The 23,401-nt window shown below is 37.5% G+C and overlaps 1 protein-coding gene and 1 long non-coding RNA gene across 3 annotated transcripts; one reads left to right on the top strand and one right to left on the bottom strand.

Moving 5' to 3' along the window:
• Nucleotides 1-6: 6 nt before the first annotated feature.
• LOC111875038 lies at nucleotides 7-20,685 on the bottom strand. Of its 2 annotated transcripts, XR_004514160.1 has the most exons (9): nucleotides 20,536-20,685; nucleotides 12,851-12,889; nucleotides 6,962-7,048; nucleotides 6,378-6,542; nucleotides 5,227-5,360; nucleotides 3,759-3,909; nucleotides 2,474-2,552; nucleotides 1,239-1,379; nucleotides 7-131 (listed from the first exon to the last, which is right to left on the bottom strand). It is a non-coding gene; the product is annotated as an uncharacterized LOC111875038 (long non-coding RNA). The 2 variants fall into 2 exon arrangements; XR_002844656.2 differs by lacking the exons at nucleotides 6,378-6,542; nucleotides 6,962-7,048; nucleotides 12,851-12,889; nucleotides 20,536-20,685 and adding an exon at nucleotides 6,283-6,366.
• On the top strand, nucleotides 9,671-18,382 carry LOC111875037 (ras-related protein Rab-7L1). Its single transcript, XM_033755704.1, has 4 exons — nucleotides 9,671-10,057; nucleotides 12,400-12,600; nucleotides 15,901-16,082; nucleotides 16,571-18,382. The coding sequence occupies exons 1-4, from the start codon at nucleotides 10,048-10,050 to the stop codon at nucleotides 16,694-16,696; spliced, it is 519 nt and encodes a 172-aa protein (XP_033611595.1). The 5' UTR covers nucleotides 9,671-10,047; the 3' UTR covers nucleotides 16,697-18,382.
• Nucleotides 20,686-23,401: the final 2,716 nt, after the last annotated feature.

The raw sequence follows: 23,401 nt of genomic DNA, 5'->3' as shown, positions 1-23,401 counted from the left end.
GCTTGTATTAGAAATAAGAGCTCATGACCAGATCTGGACTGATACTCACTCCCTCCTGTTCAGTTTTCTTCATTCGTTTCTCCACTTTATTTTTGCCAGGTACCTTTCCATGAAATTCATGAGACAGGTATCTGAAATTAGAAATAGAGACAACATTAAAGTCACTGTATTTTAGGATCTTACAGAATGTGGTCATGTTTCCAAGTAACACGTAAAATCCTTTCATCCTGAAGTTTCAGACAGAAAAAAGGGTATGATCCATATATACTTCAATCTGTTATTTTGTGAAATAATAAAAATATGTAACATTCCGTTTTCTAACACAACTTACTAATACAGCCAATAACCAGAAATGGGCATGCTACAGCACATTTAAAGTCATAGGGATTGAAATGATTAACATAAAATATTTTAATAAAAGTACAATGGGATAGTAATAATTTTGAGGCATGTTTCTTCCTAATTAATGCAACCTATCTACAAAATGAACCATTCTGCCACATTCTATGCATACACAACAAACTATATCAAGTACAAAGTATTTACACTCAAATGTCACAATATGTTGGCTAGTTACAAACTGTCACATACAGAATGGGAGAAAAGGAAGTCAAAACAAATACGTATATATCTGAGATGGAAGACAATAATCTCACCACCCATGACAGGGTAATCATGATAGTGCTGGTCAGCAGAAGGACGCTACAATTTAACATGGGCTCTAACACATTGGGGGGGGNNNNTATCCTTTGTATTTCTGAAGCTCGAACTACGGTAGATGTGAAGGCATTATCTGTGAGCACAAAAATCTGTACACAGATGCGAGTGGGGAGCGAACTCAGAACCTTCTGAATGGGTATAACAGCTTACCCCAGGACCTCTTTCTTAAGGACCTAATTTAAGTGGCTCTAGTGTTGCTTCCAGCTCAGTCACCACGTTAATATGGCTGATGGTAGACAACTAAAAGAACATGTGAGTGGCACGATGAAAATACAGAGTTTCACATAAATTCATGTTGGTTCACACATTATCGTGAGGATGGCGCACATGGATGATAAACACAGTAGTCCCATCATTTTGTCTGTTTCCACTGTAAAACTGCTTCCTCCTTGGAATTTTTTTTTAATGGCAATTACTGTCACAACTTTTTCTGCTCTAAAGAATGTACTACCATTTGACAGGCTACCCTCCACAGTGTGACCTATCTTAAAAACAGATATGCTATTATCTGTGCTAACCTGAAAGCCTCCTTTGCATTAAATACGTGTCCATCATCATCTATGTAGTCGAGTTTAACATTTGGTTTGTAGCCCTCCTTTTCTTTGAAGTCTGAGGTCAGACCACTGTAGCGCTCGCAACGCCCAAACTTTTCATCATCTCTGAAAGAGATAAAGCAATGCTGTATATTAAATTCCTTAATTAGTCTTGCTTGCTTACTTCGTCCTGTCCTGACCATCATGTACACCTCCCTAATGCTCAAGTGGCTCAATCCCGAGAGATAAGACAAGACTTGCAATCCAGTTATAGAGGGGATGACAAAGTATTCAAAGCTCAGATATTCTTTACCCTTCAGAATCTCCTACTGTACTCCATAATCAAAGCAAGTGGCCAATCCTTGTGCCCATGACAACTCTCTTCCCTAAGGCCTGCTGCAGAGAGGACTTGACAGCTACAGGACAACTTAGAGGTGACTTAGTCTGCAGCCACCTGCTCACGCTAGTTCCTTGCTTCTGAATTTTTATACCCTGAAGATAGAGGTGATACATTCCTCCAAAACATCGGTTTACACAATATCTATATAGTCCCACATCCCAGAAGACGGCATTCTTCATGAGTGACATTCGTTACATACCAAGACACTATACAGTAAAAAAAAAAGTAAAGTTATCCCTGTAACAGACTGTGGTGGTCCATAGGGTTGTGCGATGTTGAGACTCCCATATTTTCTAGACAGTCGGCTCACAGATGGCGCTGAGGCTGTCAGCCTTATGCGCCAAGCTATCCCTGTAACAGACCGTGGAGGTCCATAGGGTTGTAAGACATTAAGGCTCCCACATTTTCTAGACAATCGGCTCATCGATGGTGGTGAGGTTGTCAGCCTTACGCACCAGCCACATTTTACCCCCATGAAAATTCCTGGTACTCATTTCTGTAGAGGCTGAGTCGACCCTAGGGCCATAGTGCGGCTAGAAGGATTAGACCAATTGTAATTTTTAATGACCTCATCAGGCATGAAACCTATGACCTTTCAACTTGTAGCATACATAGTGCCTCAACCAACTATCCTACAGCAACTAATATTGAATAGTAATAGTAAATAGTAATAACAAAACTGCAGTATATGATTAAATATGGTACACCATTTATGAAATACTTAAAATATAAACGCACAATTAAAACCAATACTAAAGTGTCAATATCTCTTAATTTGAATAGGCCTATGTTGCACATAAAGAATCTGCTAATGACTCACAAATCTCAACTTCATTCCAAGCTCCACGTTTGCCTTCTTCCTGACGTTTCTTCTCTTCAATCATTTGCCTCTCAAATTCCTGTAATATAAATTTTGTATGAGATTAGCAGAATGCAAATGCAGTCCAAAAATTACCAATTCAAAGTTACCTTGAGCTAGTCTGAAATCTGAACTGCTTACCCACCAACCACTGTATAAAAAATTACCGCACTGTAAAGTGCTGACTACACTGTGTAGGAGTGGAGCTTCTGACAGCAGTGGTTTTGAAGAGTTCTGTCATCTTGAATATAATGCCTTGTGGTCTGTCGAAAGTCATCAGACATTTTGCAGAAACATGTCACCTCCATCTTCAGGGTTGAAGAATAAATCAAGTAAGAAACCAGCACTGGCAGGTAACAAAGCCAAGCTTCCTACCTGCTTCATGTTGGCTTCTTGTTTCGTTTATTCTTTGACCCTGAAGAAGCAGGTGACATGTTCCCCTGGAAATTCAGATGATACACCAGAAGACAGAATTCTTCTGACTATACTGATCATCTTGAAACTTCTTTGCCAAAATATCTTTTTAATATCATAGCATGCTTTAAAGTTACAGATCTATTAGAAACATACTCTCATTCTGCCAAGCAATGTACACCTGCCAAACTAATTCTGAGTTTGCATGAGGATACTCTGAGGATTAACATACAATGTATTTTGCAATGAATAAAATTACAAAAGCTACTGGTTTTTCATTTATTTCTGTTCTGAGCTATTTATTCATCCCTATTTCAATTTCACATATAATTCCTAGCAGTGTGTTTTCTACCCTTGTATCATGCACATGGCACAGGGAGAAAAAAGAAATAAAAGATGGGAAAAAAAGACTGGATTTGAGATTCTTGTGGAGAAGATTAAGAAAGGCACTGTCTTCTGGGAAGTAACACCCTGTAAGTCAACTGACATTTCTTCAAAATGCATATGGACCTTATCACATTATATGGCATTTTATTCCAGAAGGTACCACTTGTCAAGAAGAGGAAGAAAAAGGTTCTACCATCTCAACTATCACATTCTTATTGTATAACGAGTGCTTTCATTTCTAGGATTTCTGTTGGATGTTTCCAGTTCAGTAATTTATATATCCATTATCATGGAATTCAACTGTAATTAAAATACATTCTAATTCTATTGCAGCTGCAGTAAATAACTGTAGATGGGCAATGGACTCTATCTAGTCTTGACACATCCTAAATCAAAGTGCCTTGCCAAGTGTACATTTAGCTGCAGATGGTTATACTGCACTCACAAGTAGTTCCTGAGCGTCCTCATCCCTGTTGCCAGCCAAACCATAAATGGGGACGTCACCCAACGTACAGCAGAATTCTGCAGTAGCATTCAGCACAATGGAACCACCTTCCATATTTCCTTCTGAGTCTCTCCAGTACTGACTCTGCCACCTACAAACATCACAAATCACAAACAGTCAAATTATGTAGCTATACAGCATTCTGTTTGTAGTATCCATATGTGCAAAGCTGTCCCTATGCTTAATTACTTATGCTCTTGATGGAGGTGAGTGGCCAGCTCCATGCCACTCCCACACCCAAGGAAACAGCCCCTGGTGCCTATTTAACAGGAAGCCATAACAGGTCTCAATATCCACAATACAAGAAAGGATGATAGTATAAAAAAAGGTAGAGCTCTCCCTGTAACAGGCCGTGGAGGCTCATAGGGATGCAAGACGTCGAGACTCGCATAATTTCCCGACAGTAAGTTCACAGATGGCGGTGAGGTTGTCAGCCTTACACACTGGCCGCCCTTTACCCCCCAAGAATATCCCTGGTACTCATTTCTGTTAGAGGCTGTGCTGACCCCAGGGTCATAGTGTGACTGGAAGGAATCAGTCAATCTAAAAATCCAATTACCTAACTGGGAATCGAACCCATGACCTTTCAGTCTGTAGCACAGTAAGAAAGGATGATGATATTACCTAAATGTTAAGATATGATTTACTTGTTTGAGCCCCACCACAACAAACTGTGAGAGTAACAATTTAATAGCCCTCAGGTAAAATTACAATATAGTTTCTCTATGGTAAATTGGTTTTGTACAGTAACCAAGGAGGAAACATCATAATGAACTTTACTACAAAGTTCTGTGCAACATTTTATAACTGGAACATATGGAGATACTGTGTAGGAACTAAACATGGCACAGGATTCTGTAGCTAGGGACAATTTCATCACCTCCCACCACCTATCAATAGCGCTGCTCCTCTCTTGTCTCAGAGAGAAAAAGCAGAGAGGCAGGTAAGGGGAAGATGGCCTTGACTGAACAAGAGAAATGACAAGTAGTTACTATAGGATTATGACCATGGTGTATAACACACAGAGATATTGGGTTTTTGGACTTTATCCATCATCCTGGGTTTTAAGATAACTAAGAAAAACACGAAGTTTCAGAAACTGGATCCGTTTCCGTCCTCAGGTGAGGGAAAACACCTATTCTGTTTGGTCCCTTAGAAAGATCTAGCCTCAATCAGGTCCAGTGATTGAGGCTAGCTCTTTCTAAGGGACCCAACAGAATAGGTGTTTTCCCTCACCTGAGGACAGAAACAGACCCAGTTTCTGAAACATCGTGTTTTTCTTAGTTATCTTAAAAACCAGGACGATCAATAAAGTCCGAAAACCCAATATCTCTGAAGAGAAATGACCCCAACTACAGGCAAACATTTGTGAGAAGGATTAAAAAGGAAATCTGCTGATGTGATGTACCTTTTCTACACTGCTCTTTGATTCTGTAACAGCCTCCTGCAGCTTCAGTCTCCATGCTTTCTTGAGGGCTATATGAAGCTCCAGTTCGCTGTCATTGGGCTCAGTCTTGATGTTGGACAGTATCCCTCCTGGCGCTGAAAGTTGTGTCCGATTATTAATAACATTCAAAACTGCTCCTGCACCACATTTCCTTTCATGATTTCACAATACACTTCGTACGAGAAACTATGTTATATCAAATGGCTAATGATTAGTAAATAATGTATTCAAAAGTCTTGGTGCTTGTCACCTGAATAGGGATACTAAGTCCAATCAACATTTGCCTGGTGGTACTGTGAAAAACCATGAAAAAACGTAAGTCAGGTTAGCCAGATGTTCCAGCGGAGATTCACGAACACAAGAACCCAGTTTTTTTTAGTTTTTTTGTTTTAGTTTTTTTTTTTTTTTTTTTNTAAGTTTGGGCTGTGGAAGTAACACAAGTCTGTACTTACGTATGATTTGGCGTGTTTATCTCTTCTTGTAGCAGTTCAATAATTTTTTGTGCTGATCTGAGTTCTATTTTAAACTTACGACAACAAGCACTCATTACCTCACTTGTTTCACTATCATTGACGAAAACTTGCATATCACCATTAACCACTGAACAAACTGCCATTTTGGATATCAATAAGAGTGATTATCGATCTCTCGGGAATTTCTTATGAAGCTCATAATAACTCAACTTATAAAATAATTTATACTCAACATCGCACAGCTCTTGTATGCTGAGTGCCATTAAACTACAAGAACAAAAACAAAATTAATTTTGAACTTTGCTCAAAGGTAATGCAATATTTGTACATTTTAAACTGGATTGATATCAAAAAAAGGTATAAGACAAATAGGAAAGAAGAATGAGCATCTGTCATAAAGGTAGTTTGGGTTCTTACACAGCCCTCAAGCCAAGGAGTGAACAAGAAGGACCATTATTTCACCTTTGTGGGTTAGGGTATCATGTAGTCCTCTAGGAGGATGCCCAGCATTTCAGAGTAACATAACTCAGGCTGATATACCCACCTGTCAAGCCACACAGTGTCCTGGCGCAGAAGATCACAATATAAATCTCCATTGCTACGGAAATTTCAAAACTCAGTGCTTCCGAGACAACACACCTTTGCTTCAAAGACTCCTCACTGCTAGCACCCAGTGACATGCACGCCCCGTAGGTGGGATGCAGAAGAGAAGGAGGGGGCCCCCTCCTGGATCCTCCTTGTTAAGCCCAGACCCATCACATCCTTTGGCAGCTTAGACAGCAATCCACTGATGCCCCTCCAGCGCTGCCAACAATCACAAATTACAATTCTCCTACAATTTGCACCATGCTGTTGCCCCTCGCACTGTTGTTTCCAAAATCAGTAATGTTCCCCTCACAGAAGAATGACCTTCACCATTGGGCCACCTCATGATTGGTGCACAATAGCCATGTGAAGGGAAATGATCTTGCGCGCTCCTTCCTTGGTAAGAAGTTGAGCTTCTCACAGGTGACATGTAAGGGGCACCTGAGGAATTCCTGCATGCTCCTTGCTCACTTCACGACAAATAGCGTCCTTCACCATGTAAAATGTTTTCTCAAGCACAATACATTTACCAACATTGGCAGCATTGCTTACTACACACTAGACATTAACTCAGTTCATGCGCGTGCATTAGCCAAGCAAAATACAAATTCAAGATTTTCAATTTGCAAAAAACTCACCCAAAAGCGAGTGTCCACACAGGACCTCCTTGTTCCAGCTGGCTAAAATGGTCAAGTGTGATTCTCCACAGCGATGCCATCAAACTCCTGCCAACATTGAGAAAAATCTGTAAGGGGACTCTCAACTACTCTTACATTAAAGTGCACTAACCACCATGGAGTGCAAAGCAAAGTGTTAAATTTCTCTTGGATGGAGGGTCAACTTCTCTATTTACAGGCATCAGCCCTTGGCACCTCAATGTTATTGCCTGGCTAAGTAGCAGTCATGATATCATGAAAGCACAAATGCTGCTTCTAAATTCAGCTGCAAGTGTATTGATGCAAAATCGCACCCATAAGCGCCCATAGCAAGGTCTATAAGGAGGTACCCTATCATATCACCAGCCTCTGTGTATGAATATCTCCTCCCCCCTTACACAACAAACCGGGCCAACTAGTTCACAAGAGCAGCTACAAATAATTTTTCAACCATGATCTCTTGTACTACAGAGGCTCTTTTCCATTTTTTTTTTCTCTTTTTTGAACTCAGTTTGATGTCACTCATATCCATCAGGAGAAAGTTTCTCACTACTGCCCACAAAGTATGGACATTTCATTTACATCAATCCAACACCGCCCTACTGAAATGAAATGGACACTGTAAACTATAACATGCACAGAATACTTGCATTTAGGAAAGCTGAAGGTGGGTGAACTTGGAAGAAAATTCTGTTTCCATCAGAGATACTTTCATTCAACTTCATAACTTTGCTCACAATTTACACTTGACAGCTACACAGAACATAGCTTTTGGTTACATTACTGTGAAATAAATCATGTATAATAAGCAATAATACTGAAGTTTCTATTTATATTTGAATTTCAATAGTATGATAAAACTCAGGAATCTGAAATACACTCTTGTTAATGAGATTAAGATTGCATTTAATAACACATGAAAAGCAATAAACATACTCAGGTTTCCAAGTTCAATACTGAACATAATAATGTGGCCGAAATAATAAAATAACTGAATGGGTAAACATTTGTCTGATAATTTTCCTATCCAAAATTTTCTAAAACAAGAGATTCTTTATCACTACTGCTTTCAATTTTGCTTCAGAATATGTCATTATGAAGGTCCAGGAAAAGCAGGTGGGGCTGAAATTGAAAGGGGACACACCAGCTACTGATCTATGCTGATGATGTGAATCTATTGGGAGATAACAGAGATACCATAAACAAAACCATAAAAACTTTGACACTAAAAAGGTGGTTGATCTAGAAGTAAATGGAGAGAGAACTAAGTACATGTCGCTGTCTCATCACCAGAATGCAAGCCAAAATCATGACATATAGATAAGTAACAGATCCTTTGAAAATGTGGCCAATTCACATATCTGGGAATGACAGTAACAAATCAAGTTTTGATTCAGGAGTAAATTACAGAGGAGACTGAATTCAGATAATTCTTACTACCATTCAGTCCAGAAGCTTTTATCTTGTCTGTTGCCTTAAAACATAAAAACCAGATTATACAAAACTGTAGTTTTGCCTGTGGTTGTGTATGGGTGTGAAACTTGGTCTCTGACATTAAGGAAGGAACATAGGCTGAGGGTATTAAGAACTGTGTGCTGAGAACAATATTTGGACCAAAGAGGGATGAAGTGACAGGAAGTTGGAGAAAACTGCATATTGAGGATCTTCATAACTTGTACACTTTACCGAGTACAATTAGAATGATAAAGTCAAGGAGGATGAGATGGGCAGGGCATGTAGCATGAATAGGGAAGAAGATGAATGCATATAGAACATTGGTGGGAAATCCAGAAGGAAAGAGATCACTAGGAAGACCAAGACATAGGTGGGTGGATAATATTAAAATAGATCTTAGAGAGACAGGATTAGGTGGTAGGGACTAGTGTAGGGCTCTTGTCAACATGGTAATGAACCTTCAGGATCCATAAAATGTTGGGAAGTTCTTGAGTAGCTGCACAACTGGTAGCTTCTCAAGAAGGGCTCAGCTCCATGAAGTGAGTTAGTTATTATCAATGCTTGAGTGACACATAAGACAGTGCAACAAATGCTGCAACATGTCCAAACTATGTGTGCAACAATGTGATATCACAATAAAAAGAAAATTTAAAGCCATTTTCTCACTTCTGAAAGTAAACGTGCTCTCAAATGCTGAAGTCAAAGTTTGCAGAGTACAATTCTGTAATTCAGATTTTTTTATGTTGAAGTATACCATTGCACAGCATACCATATACAATGCTTGAAATAGAAAATGGAGATGTATATGACTGGTGACAGGTATAAACACTGAGGGCCCACAGGGAAAAATTATGAACATCAGATATTACATTCTGTGAGATTCTGACTCTTTGTTTGAGGTAAACTTGGAAAATGGCTTGGGAAGCTTACTATTGGTAGCTCATGGAGGAAAAATGCCTAGGAATACTTACTTAGAATTTTAAAATGTAGAATGTATTCTATAATATATATGTTATGCATACTGAATTATGGGATTTAAATGGAGTTTTCTAAATGCTGTGAAATAAAGATTTACCACACATATAGCTGTTTAATTTCACACAAAAGAAAACTCTTTGTCACCTACACAAGTTAGGAAGATGTATAGAAACGCAATTTGTGCATAATACAATGGTAATTTAACGTAATGTGTTTTTTAAAAATAAGGATACGTTACACACGAACACAAGCACATTCATATTCATTAGAATGCATAATTTTGCAAATGATTCTTCATCAACAACACTAAGAACAGTATCAAATAAATACAGCTTGTTATATGTATAGAAACACCTTGGCTACTGCTAGCCTTGGCTGGAGGGTTGTATTACACATTGTGGTTCAATGAAAGTTGTATGGCTTCTTCCTGCCCTTGGCCTGTGATGCATGATTTGACACGTCTGAGGAGGCTCAGCTTATATTTTCGCCTTGTCTGGGAGAAACTAATCAAAAAGACGCTGCACTAGGAAGAAACAGAAGTGAACTGCATTAGGAAGAAACAGAAGTGAACTGTAGAGAACAAAGAACCAGAGGAGGGCAGTGATCCAGAAAATAAGACTCAACTTCATCCTGCAATGGAGACACGTGAGTATATAAGTAATATGTGCATATGGAGGGAGTGTTAAGAGGAACAATAAACCAGCTGCTGTAACTATAGTAGAGTAAGTCCTGGCCAAAAGAAAACCTAGTTCAAATGGAAACCTGCCTTTATTCGAAAATTTTTCCAGTAATGGGGTCACCGAGTGAAAAGTAATGCAAAACTACATCTAATGAATGGAAACTCTGTAACATGGGCATGACATCGAAAAACAAGAATTTAAGAGAAAATAATTTTTCCCAGTTCATGGAATTTGGAGGTGCTCAGTTCAAATCTTGTTTTGAACATCAATCTGAAGGTCGCTTTTTTGTGATTTTCCTCAGTCCCTTTGCCCAAATGCTTCAATAGTAAACTAAATTAAATCACAATCCATTTGACATCCTTTCCAGTTAATTATTCACTATCATCCAACCATTCAGTGCTATATAGCCTGAGTTACTGACCACACTGTTAAATAGGATGGTTGTGGGTTTGATTCCTGATAAGGTCATTGGATTTTTCAGTTGACCTAATCCTTCCAGCCACAATAGGCCCTGGAGTCGACTCAGCCTCTAACAGAAATGAGTACCAGGAATCTTCCTGGGAGCAAAGGGTGTCCGGCGTGTAAGGATGACAACCTTACTGCCATTTGTGAGTCAACTGTCTAGAAAATGTGGGAGCCTTGATGTCCCACTATCCCGTGGGTCTTCACGGCCTGTTATATGAATAACTTTAGCTTTCATACAAATCCATAACCTGAAATGAGGTTTCTAAATTGCGATTTGAGTCATAAATACTTGGAATATATTTCTTACAAAAAGAAGGAATTATCTCTGTTAAATGGATGTCCACCTGAAATTGAAATATATAATTCCATTATAGGCAGGGTTTACTGTATTGGTAATGGTAACTTATATAACTCTATTTGCTAATAATATTTCACATGGGAAATGGTCAAAATTTAAAACAGAATATTCATCACTTCCAATTCACCCTGTTACTCCATTCAACTGCATGTCTTACAGCTGAAATGTCAATTTGGAACTAATGTTATCTTTAGTTGAATGAATGAATGTATAAGGGGTGGGCCTTCTCGGCCCTTGCACTGCGACCTACAGTGATCTATTGTGCTTGCTATCTTTATTTACTGAAACAGCATGCAAGGAAATTTTTGTATAGACTATATGTACAATTGGTTTTGCTTCCATAGACTTCATAATCCATTGCCTCCTGGTATCCTATTTAAAAAAAAAATAAGTATTAATAAAATATACAAACTGCTATTTTACCTGTTGTTCTAAATTTTGCCAACATTTTCTAGTATATCTGTATTTCACATAGGTGTCATAAGGAAACACATGTTGCTCTGCTTCTGAATTGTAACTGAGAACAAATGGCTAATGGAGCTGATAACTGCCACCCACTGCTGACAAATCATATATAAATTCGCATGCATGATCTGCACTGCTCACCATGAAACATAATGCCATCAAGCAGTCCACAAAGTTAATAAATCCCCTTCATTCCAAACGTTATTGGCCATCAGGCATAGTAATTCATTGGAAAAATTTGTATGTGCCTCACAGCCAGCAGTGCACTGGTCACCGTGAAGCTCAGAGCTGTGAACTGGTCGCTAAAGGTATGAACCTCCCTTCATAAAATATGAAACTTGGCCCCCAGCCTAAAGAAGAATACATGTTCTTGAACTTAATGCAGTGAAAATAAACACAGTTAACAAGATTATGGAAATGAATTTCAGAATCATGAAATACTTCTAAATTGTTAATAGAGTCACTACAGGTGACAGACGATTGACAAAGTTTATACTCGTAGATCAGTCATTAGTTTTTCTTGAGAAGGATATAATTCTGGGTTTAGTGATGCTCAGCACCACATAAATAGCAGTGCGTTGACACCATACAGAATCAATGTCAGACTACACTGTACTGCAATATTCAGAAGATTTAATGGCACTGTAACCTTTGGTATCATCACCAAAAATTAGATACTTAAGAGTAGTTAATTGAATAAGTCATCACAATAAATATGCTGAAAACGATAATGATGATAACAACAATATGTGTCTCAAGAAAAAATTGTATGAGAGTGAGCTGGATTCAAATGGATCAGGATTATGTCCAGTGTTTGAGTCCTTGTTCACACAATAATGAAGCTTAGTGTCCTACAAAAAGCAAGGGAATTTATTCACCAACTGTCAGCTTTTAAAGAATGACACCACACCATGAATTAATAAACTGGCTTGCAGTCAAGCAAACCCTTTGTCTTGCCTTCATATGCCTCAAAATCTGATGACAGTCAAGTCCAAAACCATAATGGCCATTCTTTTCAGAATACAATGTTACACCCCAGAAACTTTACAAGATCATTATCATAGGAGATCCTACTGTTGGAAAGACATCATTTGTTCAACGTTACATTCAGAATACATTCAAGAATGATTATAAAGGGACAGTGGGTGTTGATTTTGCACTGAAGATTATCAAAGTGTCTGAGACACAAAGTATCAGATTACAGCTCTGGGATATCGCAGGTAAGTGTTTTATATTATGAATATTAACATGAAATATTAATGTTCTTATCACAGATACAGCACTCTTATTCGTAATTTGTACTGAAGCCTGATTAACTAATTCATATAACATGGCATCTTATGAATTATTTTATGGTAACCTGATAGTTGAAGGAATTAATTAAATATATGTTACCATTTCTGTATAGCGAAAATGTTCAGAAGGAAACAAAGAGTAGATTAAATCCGCAGAATGTATGCTACCACTCACCTGCAAATCTTCTGCCTTCCAATTTCCTACCAAAACAACCTGAAATTTAAAATTTACAAAACTTTCATTTTATCTGTGTGGGTGTGAAACTCCATCTCTGACACTAGGGAAAGAATATACATTGAGAATTTGAGAACATAATGTTGAGGAGAATGTTCGGACCTAAAAACAGGAAGTATTATCATGGAGACAATTACATAATGAGGAGCTTCACTGAAAATCATTAAGGTCAGTGGCAGAACATTCGTATTAACTGTGTTACACAAGTTTACACTTTTAAAAATAAAATTAAAAGTGCCACTTTCTTGGTTCAGTGGTACTCCAAATATTGACAGGAGAAATCGTTCCACCCCCAGCCAGCCCACTGCAGGAGTTGTTAACCAGTTCCTCTAGACTTATGCTAGCTCTTTGACAGCATAGGCTCAATCAAGAGTCACATTATAGCACAGGCTTGAGAGGAAAGGGAGTGCCTGACATTTCAAGCTATCATGTTAACTAATCTAGGAATGGACTTGAAAGGATTCTGATGATGGTGTATACTGTACTTCTTTTGGACTTCACCCATCGTCCGGTATATAAAAGACAAAAAACCACGACGTTTCGGAGACTGGATCTGTCTCCGTCTTCAGGTGGATAGGGAAGGTTAAACCTACTCAGTTGGGCCCCTTGGGTCCAGTGATTGAGACTAGTTCTTTCTAAGGGGCCCAACTGAGTAGGTTTAACATTCCCTATCCACCTGAAGACGGAGACAGATCCAGTCTCCGAAACGTCGTGGTTTTTTCTTTTATATACCGGACGATGGGTGAAGTCCAAAATAAGCCAAAAGAAGTAATCTAGGAATGATGACTCAATTCAGCTGCTTGCAAGCAGCAGCGGGGCATTAAAACAAGCACTTCTGCTTTAGAATACCATGATATTTTTCGAGATTTTGGCTTCAATTTTTACTTGAATGTATTTTCAGGAGTACTGTCACAAGCTAAAAAACTTTTCAAAAATTAAGCAAAGCAAATGTAATGACATCTATCAATTACAGTTCCATAAAAGTGGAAGAACGTTTTAACACAGAGAGGCAATAGTTTTGAAAAGAGTGGCCTAAAAGTGAGAGCTGCTCATAGGAGGATAAAGAATATAGAACTGTCAGATGTACTGTGAAATAAGCAACACTATAAATGACACTAGGACATTTGATTCTCTGAAAGTCTCGAACTGAAGTCTGTTTCACTTCCAGACCTTGAAAACTTTAAACACTACCCTGAAAAATGTATGAGTTGCTACTGGAATCATATGGACTGTATTTTAGGTCTCTTTTTCTGAAAACCGACCAATCCATTAATGATTTGCTGGATAAATTTTTCCTATGTAATGTATCAAACCTGCTGAAATTTTTGATCACTTCAAATCTCAGTATGGCATCACCACAAATTACAAAATTATCTGCCGCATTATTAACCATTCCAACAACCAGTATGTCTGTCATGCAGTCATTTTCTGCTTTGAAGAGGGCCCATGCATCCCTACAGAGCATGCAGACTAAGGAAATATTCACTAAGTTAACACTAATGACAGATGAAAAGAATTCGTTAAGGCATGCAAAGCATTCCAAGACTTCTACAACTCTGTTATAGATACTTTCATGGGAAAAAATTGTCCCACGGGACTGAAATATAAGCTGTAATAAGAAAAGGTAAGCTCAGCAGTTTCTATCCATTTCTTTTAGTTTAAATTTCCTTCCTCCTTTATTCTTCAACTTTCTTAATGTTGACTCAAATCTGCATAGTTGTCTTGTACAACCTTCCTCTGGAAAACATCATGCTCGCATGAAAGGTATCAGAAACCGATACAAAATTTTGGTCAGGAAACTTAAAGAGAGACTGAGACATTGAATGGAGGATAATATTAAACAGAACTTAGGAAAACTTGGTGTGAGGGGACAAACTGCATTTAATTGCTTCATGACAGGGTATGATGACAGGTTTTGTGAACACAGTTATGAATTTTCTTAGCAGCAGAGAATTTCTTAATTAACTATAAACTTTTGAACTATTATATCTGAGTAATGTTTCTTTATGCCTTGGCAGTTTAACATGGGGCACAGTGTTACAGTTTTTGCCATTGACCCTTCTATGTCTGTGGCCATGGGATAATAGTCTGATGTTTTGTGTCAGTTCCCTACCAGGAGTTTTAACAATCAGTTAAGAACTGGGAATTTTGATTGGTGAGATGCAAAGTTTAGGCAACATTCTTCTGAGCAATAGAATAAAACTTGTCACATCTTACACACAAAAGGAGAGAGCAGAGATTCAGTCTCTTGTTCTGCTTCCAATGTGTCTGCAAGACGTGATTTAGGGAAGAAGTTAATTGGAAAAGTCACTTCTTCACTTAGTACTGGGTTTAGCCACTTGCCTAATCAATTAAAAAAAAGAGCGGTCTTTGGAACTCAAAATATCAAGATTATGGTCCTTTGGGGTGTGACATCATGCAGACTGGTAGATAGCTACCAACGCTTCAGAGGAACCTCATGCCTCCACCTTTAGGGTATACTGAAGATGGAGGTGGAATGTTCCTAATGTGCATAAGTGAACACATTCTTGAAACTAATATTCTGCCATATGTTTCAATGTTATTAGCATAAGAACAACACTCTATTCTTAAAGTAAGATATAATTTGTTTCGCATGAAAAGTTTCTAAATCACAAATGTTCTCTGAATTCACTTTCATGTTACATAATAACATGCAAAATCCAAGATATTTTTTAAAAATTATAATCATAATAGATTTCAAAAAATGATCATATAATTCTCAGACCAGAAATTCTATAGTGGATGGTAAAATCAAGCCGTTTTACTGTTGCTATTGTCTTTGATTCTTCAAATTCTGTAACATGAACACGACACTGGCACTGAAATTAAACAGGTCACATATGTAACAGTGAATTCTGAGTCATATTTCTTCCCCTTACAGAAATTCTGGTGTATGTTTTTCCATATAACAGTTCTGAGCAAGAATACTATTATCTTTTCAAGTTCTGAGTTATTGCTTTTACTGACAGGTCAAGAAAGATTTACATGGATGACAAGAGTATACTACAAAGATTCTCATGGTTGCATCATCATGTTTGATTTGACCAACAAAAACTCTTTCATAAACACACAAAAATGGAAAAGAGATGTTGACTCAAAATGTACTCTTCCAGATGGCAGACCCATTCCTTGTATACTCCTGGCAAACAAGGTAAGACATGTATAAATAAAGCTCCATATATTTCATATTATAAGTGACCTTAGAGAGTTATTATTAATATGTTGTTTGTTTTAGAACTTATAAGTACTATGTGCCCATGCCATTCTGATAAACAAATTTGGTAACTCAGATAACTAGCTATTAAACTAACTCACACCCATTTGTTTCTGTGACAACAAAGTAAACAGAATCATAAATGTTACAGAAAATTTTGAAGTACTTCAAAGTGCACTATAAAAACCAATATTAAATTTACTAGCAACTTTCACTGCAGAATCCAGTAAGAAATTTGGTTGAAATCCATTCAGCAGTTTTAGAAGTGAAGTATGCAGGCAGACAGCCACATCCTCCTCATTATATAATAACTTCATGAACTTTTACAAAGTATGCACCTCAATAATATTAGGTTGTGACCTGTGAACACGGCCATGTTGTCACAGTTGGCATGTTCTAAAATCTCTTTCTTCTCTCCTTTGCAGTGTGATTTACCATACAGGCAAGTTCATCAAATGGAAATTGAGGATCTTTACAAGGAACACAATTTCATTGGCTGGACAGAAACATCAGCAAAAGATGGTCTTATGGTGAATGATTCCATGAAGTGAGAAATTATTTCAAATGAGAAATTTTCCAGTGATCAAACACACATCTAAATGTATTTATAGCATATCAGAATTTGGGAATGTGTAAAGTGGTGTCACCCCAATTTATTACCAACAAGTTCACTTCAGTCCTGACCATTTTAAAAAACACTTAACAGCAATTTGAACTCAGCAGTACTTAAAAGCACCATTATGCACCTGAACATAACTGTGTCACAGTTATAAATGCACCACAAGTTGAATTTTAGTCTAACAGACAAGTTTTCTGATTTTTCCAACATATAAACATTTAAGCCTCAAATCTTACATATAAACATTTACTTTAACTATGTGACCCACGTCAGGCGGCCTCATGACCCACAGACTGAGTCATAGAAAAGGGAAGTACTTTTGAGGTGGCTAAACATGTAATTGGTATTCCATAATCTACTAAACTGAGAATGTTCCTTTAATAAAACTAATCATTCATAAAAAAGCAGAAATTGTAAAATACATTAATCAATTCCTATTAAATTCTTGTTCTTACCACATACACAAAGTGTGAAGTAAAACGAGATTCCAGGTGGTCACTTAGTGTTCTACATACGCTGGTTTCATTTTCTAATTCTGTTATCAACAGCTTTGTGATATCTACACTTTGACTGTACTTTGATGAACAGTCTTGCACCAAAATCCATAAAAATGTCTCTTAAAAGGTTCACTATCAAGAGATAAGAAACATTCATAATGTTGACCATGCCGTTCACTAAGCTGAAGGCCCTTGTGGTTCCTGCTTAACTAACAACTACTGTCACTACTTTTCTGGCTTCTTTAACTAAGTGTTCAGTTAAACTTCATAAGCCTAGCACTGAGAAAGCTAGTTATACTGCACTGTCATTTTACTGTTGGATTAGCACTGTTAGCTCATAACACTCTTTGGTACAATAAAACATAGACACCAGCTCAGTCACAAAGAGCATCGCATTGCTGTAAAATTAAAGTATAAATATTGTAGTATTTACTGTTTTGTCACTTAACAGCAAAAACTGGCTAATTTGTTTATGGCAGGGTAATAAATCACCACAATTACCTCATTTTCATTTTCAAATAATAATATCAGCACAAAGCCATTCACTCTTAATTATTCACTCCACTGGGAAACTTTCCTCCTGACTGGATGGATCCCAAAATGTAGCATCTCATTAACTGGTTAATTATCAGTTTATACACTTAAGTTTCTCAGGCCTCCATATACAGTCAAAGTCAAATGATGATACCTGACTGGAAGGTTTCTTTAAGTATATTATTGTTTAATTGATACTTATAATATGGACTTTTCTGCAACCAAACACTGGCAGAGAGATGGCACATTTTACAACAATGATGCAACTGTTCAGGCTGTTACATGTCTATTTCAAGTAATTATACTTTCTGGGCTGTTGTGACAAAAACAAAAACAAAATTTCACTCACATTTCACAAAACCCATGGCACATAATACTGAGTCCAGTCAGTATAATGAGCAGCCATAAATTAAGTATCCAATCCACATTCATCAATGGCCCAACTGACAAATCTGGTACTTCAGATTGGACAAAAAAATCCTGTGCTTCAGCAGAACACAAAAACAGAAACAAATATTTACAGTAGTAAGACTTCCCAGCAATAAACCCCATAGTTTCTGTAGAAAGCTCACATGTTGCACTGAAGGACTGAAACACTAACNCAAATTGCAGCCGCAGCGCGCACTTGATTGTACGCACTGTATATGTATATTACCTGTGTCAATAACCCATCTATTTAATAACTGTATATTACTGTTCCAATTTCACTCTACCTTTAGGCTTCTAAAGATTTTTAATGACCAATTTTTCATGTTACCAAATTTTTAACAGGTTAGGCCAAATGAGTGTAAACCCACTGGGTATCATCACTGAGTCTATGAGAAATAATTTGGAATTAATTATTTATGTTGCCCAGATTCCAAAAGTAGTAAAAGCATGCCAGAAGAACTGAAGCTGCTGTCGCTGAGTAGGTTGGTGTAGTAACAGTATTACAGACTTGTATCCATGAAGAGGTTGGTTTGAGTCTTGACTATGCTCAAATATCTTGACTTTTCTTAGTCCCTTCAGGCAAATGATGGAATGGTACCTCGACTAAGCCATAAACATTTTCTTCCAAATTCTTTATTCAGCATCGTCCTATTATTTGACACTACATAATCTAAATTTCTACAGTGCCATGAAATAAAATTACCACAGGATGAAGTCCCCATCTTTTAGAAACTCTGTAGAATGAAATTCTTACATAGGTGCAGTCTCCTATCCAACAGACACCACACGCTGCTTCCTCTTACTTCAATTTATAAATTTTAAAACACCATATTTTACAGGTTCCTTGTGGATGCTGTGATGCAACAGGATGGACCACAGGGAGTTGAGTTGTCAGAAAGTTTGAATCTGACTGGACATGGGCCAGCCAGTAAATCCCATATGGGCTGTTCTTGCTGATGAAGCAGAAGAAAATTTCCAAACATGCATGTTGAAAGAAGTCTTCTTTTAGGAGGCGGTTATGGTGTCTTAAAGACACTAGTCATTCAGTCACCTGGTGAAACTGTGGAAGATCATGGATTTCTTATGGTTCTAAGAGTTTATGACCGTGACTTTGTATCATGGTGGTAAGATATGTGATTCTCACTGGGTGACTATGAAGATTATTATCTTCTGGGATGTGAAGCTATGTAGTTTGGTAAACAGGTATTAACATTTAAGAGGAACTTACTGCCTCTATCTTCAGGAAGAAGAATGAGACACAATGACAATGGAAGCAGCACCTTCATCCAGAACGTTGATAGCTATCTACCAAAACACAATGCATTACATCTCAGATGACGGTAATCTATCATGGTAGTATTTTGTGGGGCCACTGTCCAGATTCTAGATAAATGAAATATATTTGGCAAACATCTAAATGAAAATACAGTTTACTATCTATCAACAAGATCTTTTACACAATAAGTAGTACAATTACAAGACCACTAACATTGTAAATAAAATGGATACTGTTAGTTTCATGAGTATAATGAATTATACATTGGCTTTAAGGGTGTTAATATTCATATTGCTTTCAATGCAAATAAATCAATGATGAAAATGCTGTATTCACTCCCTTACCTTTGAACCTACTTCTACCAAATTTTCTTTCCCTTGGAAAGTTTTAGACACTTGAAACCACAAAAATGTTTAGTTTGAATATGCCACCCCCTCCCCCCAAATTTGTTGGAAATATTCAAAAAACAGTTTTTAGCATCCTACTCAAGAACAATTCATCATGTGGTACTGAGGTTTATCATATTTCACAGAGTTCTGGGAAACTTAAGGTCACTTCGGTTACTTTATATGTTTACCTGTTGGTTTCTCTGATATTTACGAGTAATTTTAAGTTTTCTAAAAATAAACAGCAATTCTTAAACATTCACGAAAACGGCAGGGATTTATACTGTGCCTTATAGAAGCCGTCCGTTATCTTCAGCAATTAATATTCTACGAAATATGTAGGCCCCATTGAAATAAACCAGTAGTCGATGTCAATCGACGTCGTAACGTCATTGTTGAAAGTAGACTATAAGCTCAAGTTTCACATTGGAATGCAATTAAAATTCATGCCCATCTTCCGGCACACACCTATCCTGTTACCATACCTACCATACCATAACATCCTAATACCGCAAGCTATCGTGCTCCCGCATTTTTCGATGATCTGATGTGAGTCTGAATGAACGAACCACGTGGAAAACGTGAGGAACGGTACGGAAATGATGAATGATGATGGACCATAAGTCAGAATGACAGCTATACAGCCTACCTGTTGCATTAAGATGACCTGCCTATCAATGTCGATCATGTCGATCAATGTCTCGTAGGCGTTTAATTTACGAGTTTCGTGAACGGGAGACCAGCACACTCAAAGAGGTCGCTGATCCGCTAAACATGTCTGTTCGTGACGTTCGTGACACAGGAAATCATTTCATCCTAATCGATAAGCCTCCAGCTATCTTAGTTGATCTCCTGTGAGATAGGTGGCAGTAAACGCGGCGGCAATGTTGGAAAAATAAAATTTGTGGCCTCAATTTGAAGGTCAGTTTTATGCATGACTTTTTAAAATTGTTTCTCGAACAAAATTTTACAATAATAAGGCAACCCTCGGGTTCCATAAAATGCTGGGAAATTCTTGAGTAGCTGCAGAATTGGTGGCTCCTCCAGTAAGCTCCATGAGTAAGTTAGTAAAGGCACCATTTTCAAAATTTCAATCCTGTAAAATAATTTAAGAAAGCAAAGAAAGTCGCGTTTTTTTACAAAGACCGTTAATCAGATTAATAATAATCCATGCACAGGACTCTTTTATTGGACACTTTTAAGGTCATTCTCTATAGACTTAATTGTATAATTTAAAAACACCGCACCTGATTGGAGTATATATTTCTAAACCGTGAAAGCTATTGCCTTTAGGTATGAGTTAAAAAAACAGAGCATTATTGGCAGCCCCAAACAGAAGAAGAGAATAGATAGCCTCGGTACAAGGAATTAACAAGCATATTACATGTAACAAAATATAATTTATTAATTGTAAGGTGTCTTTATTTAAATTATGGTATCTGAGTTTGTGAATCTGTTTTTAGACTGTCTGAAAGAGTAAACAAACAAGCCATCTCACCGCAAGCAGAATGTGGCCATGGACAAATGGATTGGCACAGTCTGCTGTATGGAGATGCTACTGACAGCACTGTTTGTAATATATATGTGTGTGTAGCACTGTAAAGGATTTGTTAAAAAAGCAAGGGACTCTCTGATCAGTAAAGTCTAAAGTGATGACAGGCCTTGTTTATATTATTTGTGCACATGTATGTATGTATGTATGTATGTTTATATGGCACTTTAAAGCATTTAAAGCCCTCAAATAAATAAAACGTCCAGTGAAAAAGGTCTTGGTTTATATGTGTACATAGTATTGTAAAGGGCTTGTAAAAGAAAAAGGAATCCTCTAATCAATAGTCTCAAGAGACAGAAGTCTTGTTTACATTGCATGTAGACATGTACCTATGTACTATATATTCTTCTATAGTATTGTAAAGGACTTGTTCTCTCTTGTCAATAGTCTCCAGTGACAAAGGCCTTGTTTAGAGGGAGAGAGAGTGTGTCCTGTTCCATGTATTCTATGCCTACTGGCCGGTCATTCAGATTTCTCCTCATACAAGATGAGCTACAACGACCACATTATACAGATTTGTGCTGGGAACATTATATTGTGATACACTCTAACTTGATTGGAGACATTGGATTTGAGTTCTTGTGGTGAGTAGGAAGAGTGCAGTCTTCTGGGTTGTATTGAGATGGAGTACAAAGAGATCCCAACATTCCAGCAAGTCAGGGAAACCTTTATCTAGTCCCTGAAGAATTGCAGGCCTCCACTTGTAGTTTTCTTGTGACATAGTTCTGGAGACAGTTGGGCCTGTGAACACTGTCCTCTTCAGGCCATAAACTCCACCCTTTTAGTGTACCCATACTCCTAGTCTTCCTTGGCTGCATCAGCAACAGCTTATTCCTTCACCCTCCTTTGTTTCTTTTCCATTGCCTCCTTCCTATTTGCAACAGTGTGAGTAGGTTGGCTCCACAGCACCTATCTCACCAACCTAATGACGCCTTCTGTGGTCTTAAATTGGGAGGTGGGATATCTGTGATCTGTTCATGTTATCAGTTGATTGAGTTCATATGCCTGTATATGTAATGATTTATGAATATGCCTCCTGTAAAAATCTCCATAAAGATGAAGCGGTTCTTGAGAAACTGGTAGTCACTTCAGCTGGTCAAATAATTCCTCACATTTTGTAAGACTAAAAGATTTATATGGGTACACTACTGAATCCTATATATGTCACTGTCATATTACTTGACTTTGTGGAAAATGAATACAGAAGGAAGGGTATACTGAAAAATGGGGTACTCTGAAGGAACTGGCCAGTGAAATAAAACATACATGACTCATTCATGTTTCTTTTTTACGTGCAGTAAGACATATTTTGGGGTTATCTACAATCATAAAAGGACTGTAGAATTTGACAAAATTGGTATTTAAATAACTGCTACATAGAAAATAATACAGCAGCGAGGTCAAAAAGAAATATACGTGTAAAATAATTAAACACAGGCAAATACTTTAGGTAAAGCTGGAGAGAAGAGGGGGAGGCAATCAATAAAAATAATCCCATGAATATCTTGTAGGTGTGTGCAACAGAATAAGAATTCTTAAATTAGAAGTGTATGCTTTACTCACATCATCTAAAATTAGAAGTACATATTAAAATGGCAGTTCCAGGAGATAAACTCTTATGGGGCGAGACCTGGTACTGTACCCTTATGCAAATTAGGCATCAGAAGAAGGATGGGGCAATCACCATCAGATTCTTCATAAATGTGAACTGAGAAATCTGGTTCTGCCTTCTACATAATTTGTATGTGCCGAACAGAATTTTGTTTTCTTTTGTTGTAATCAAAATGCTGAACAGAATAAAAAAGGATTACAGTTTTCCATTCTAACACACAGCTGTTCCATCAAACCTCCAATATCATGAAATGAAGCCACACATCAGGAATTCAGACCTCCAGAATGAATTTCCCATGTGGACCACCAATTTTGCCCTGTTCCGTCTTTTCTTCTAATAACAAAACTTATG

This window comes from Cryptotermes secundus, unplaced genomic scaffold (assembly GCF_002891405.2).
Source record: "Cryptotermes secundus unplaced genomic scaffold, Csec_1.0 scaffold1491, whole genome shotgun sequence".
NCBI classification, from domain to species: domain Eukaryota; kingdom Metazoa; phylum Arthropoda; class Insecta; order Blattodea; family Kalotermitidae; genus Cryptotermes; species Cryptotermes secundus.
The sequence above is the reverse complement of the archived record's forward strand: the minus strand, read 5'-3'. Positions and strand labels throughout refer to the sequence as shown.

Coding starts and splice junctions, on each gene's coding strand:
- LOC111875037 (XM_033755704.1), top strand. Junction 12,601..15,900: donor ACAGCTCTGGGATATCGCAG/GTAAGTGTTTTA, acceptor TTTTACTGACAG/GTCAAGAAAGATTTACATGG. Junction 16,083..16,570: donor GTATACTCCTGGCAAACAAG/GTAAGACATGTA, acceptor TCTCCTTTGCAG/TGTGATTTACCATACAGGCA.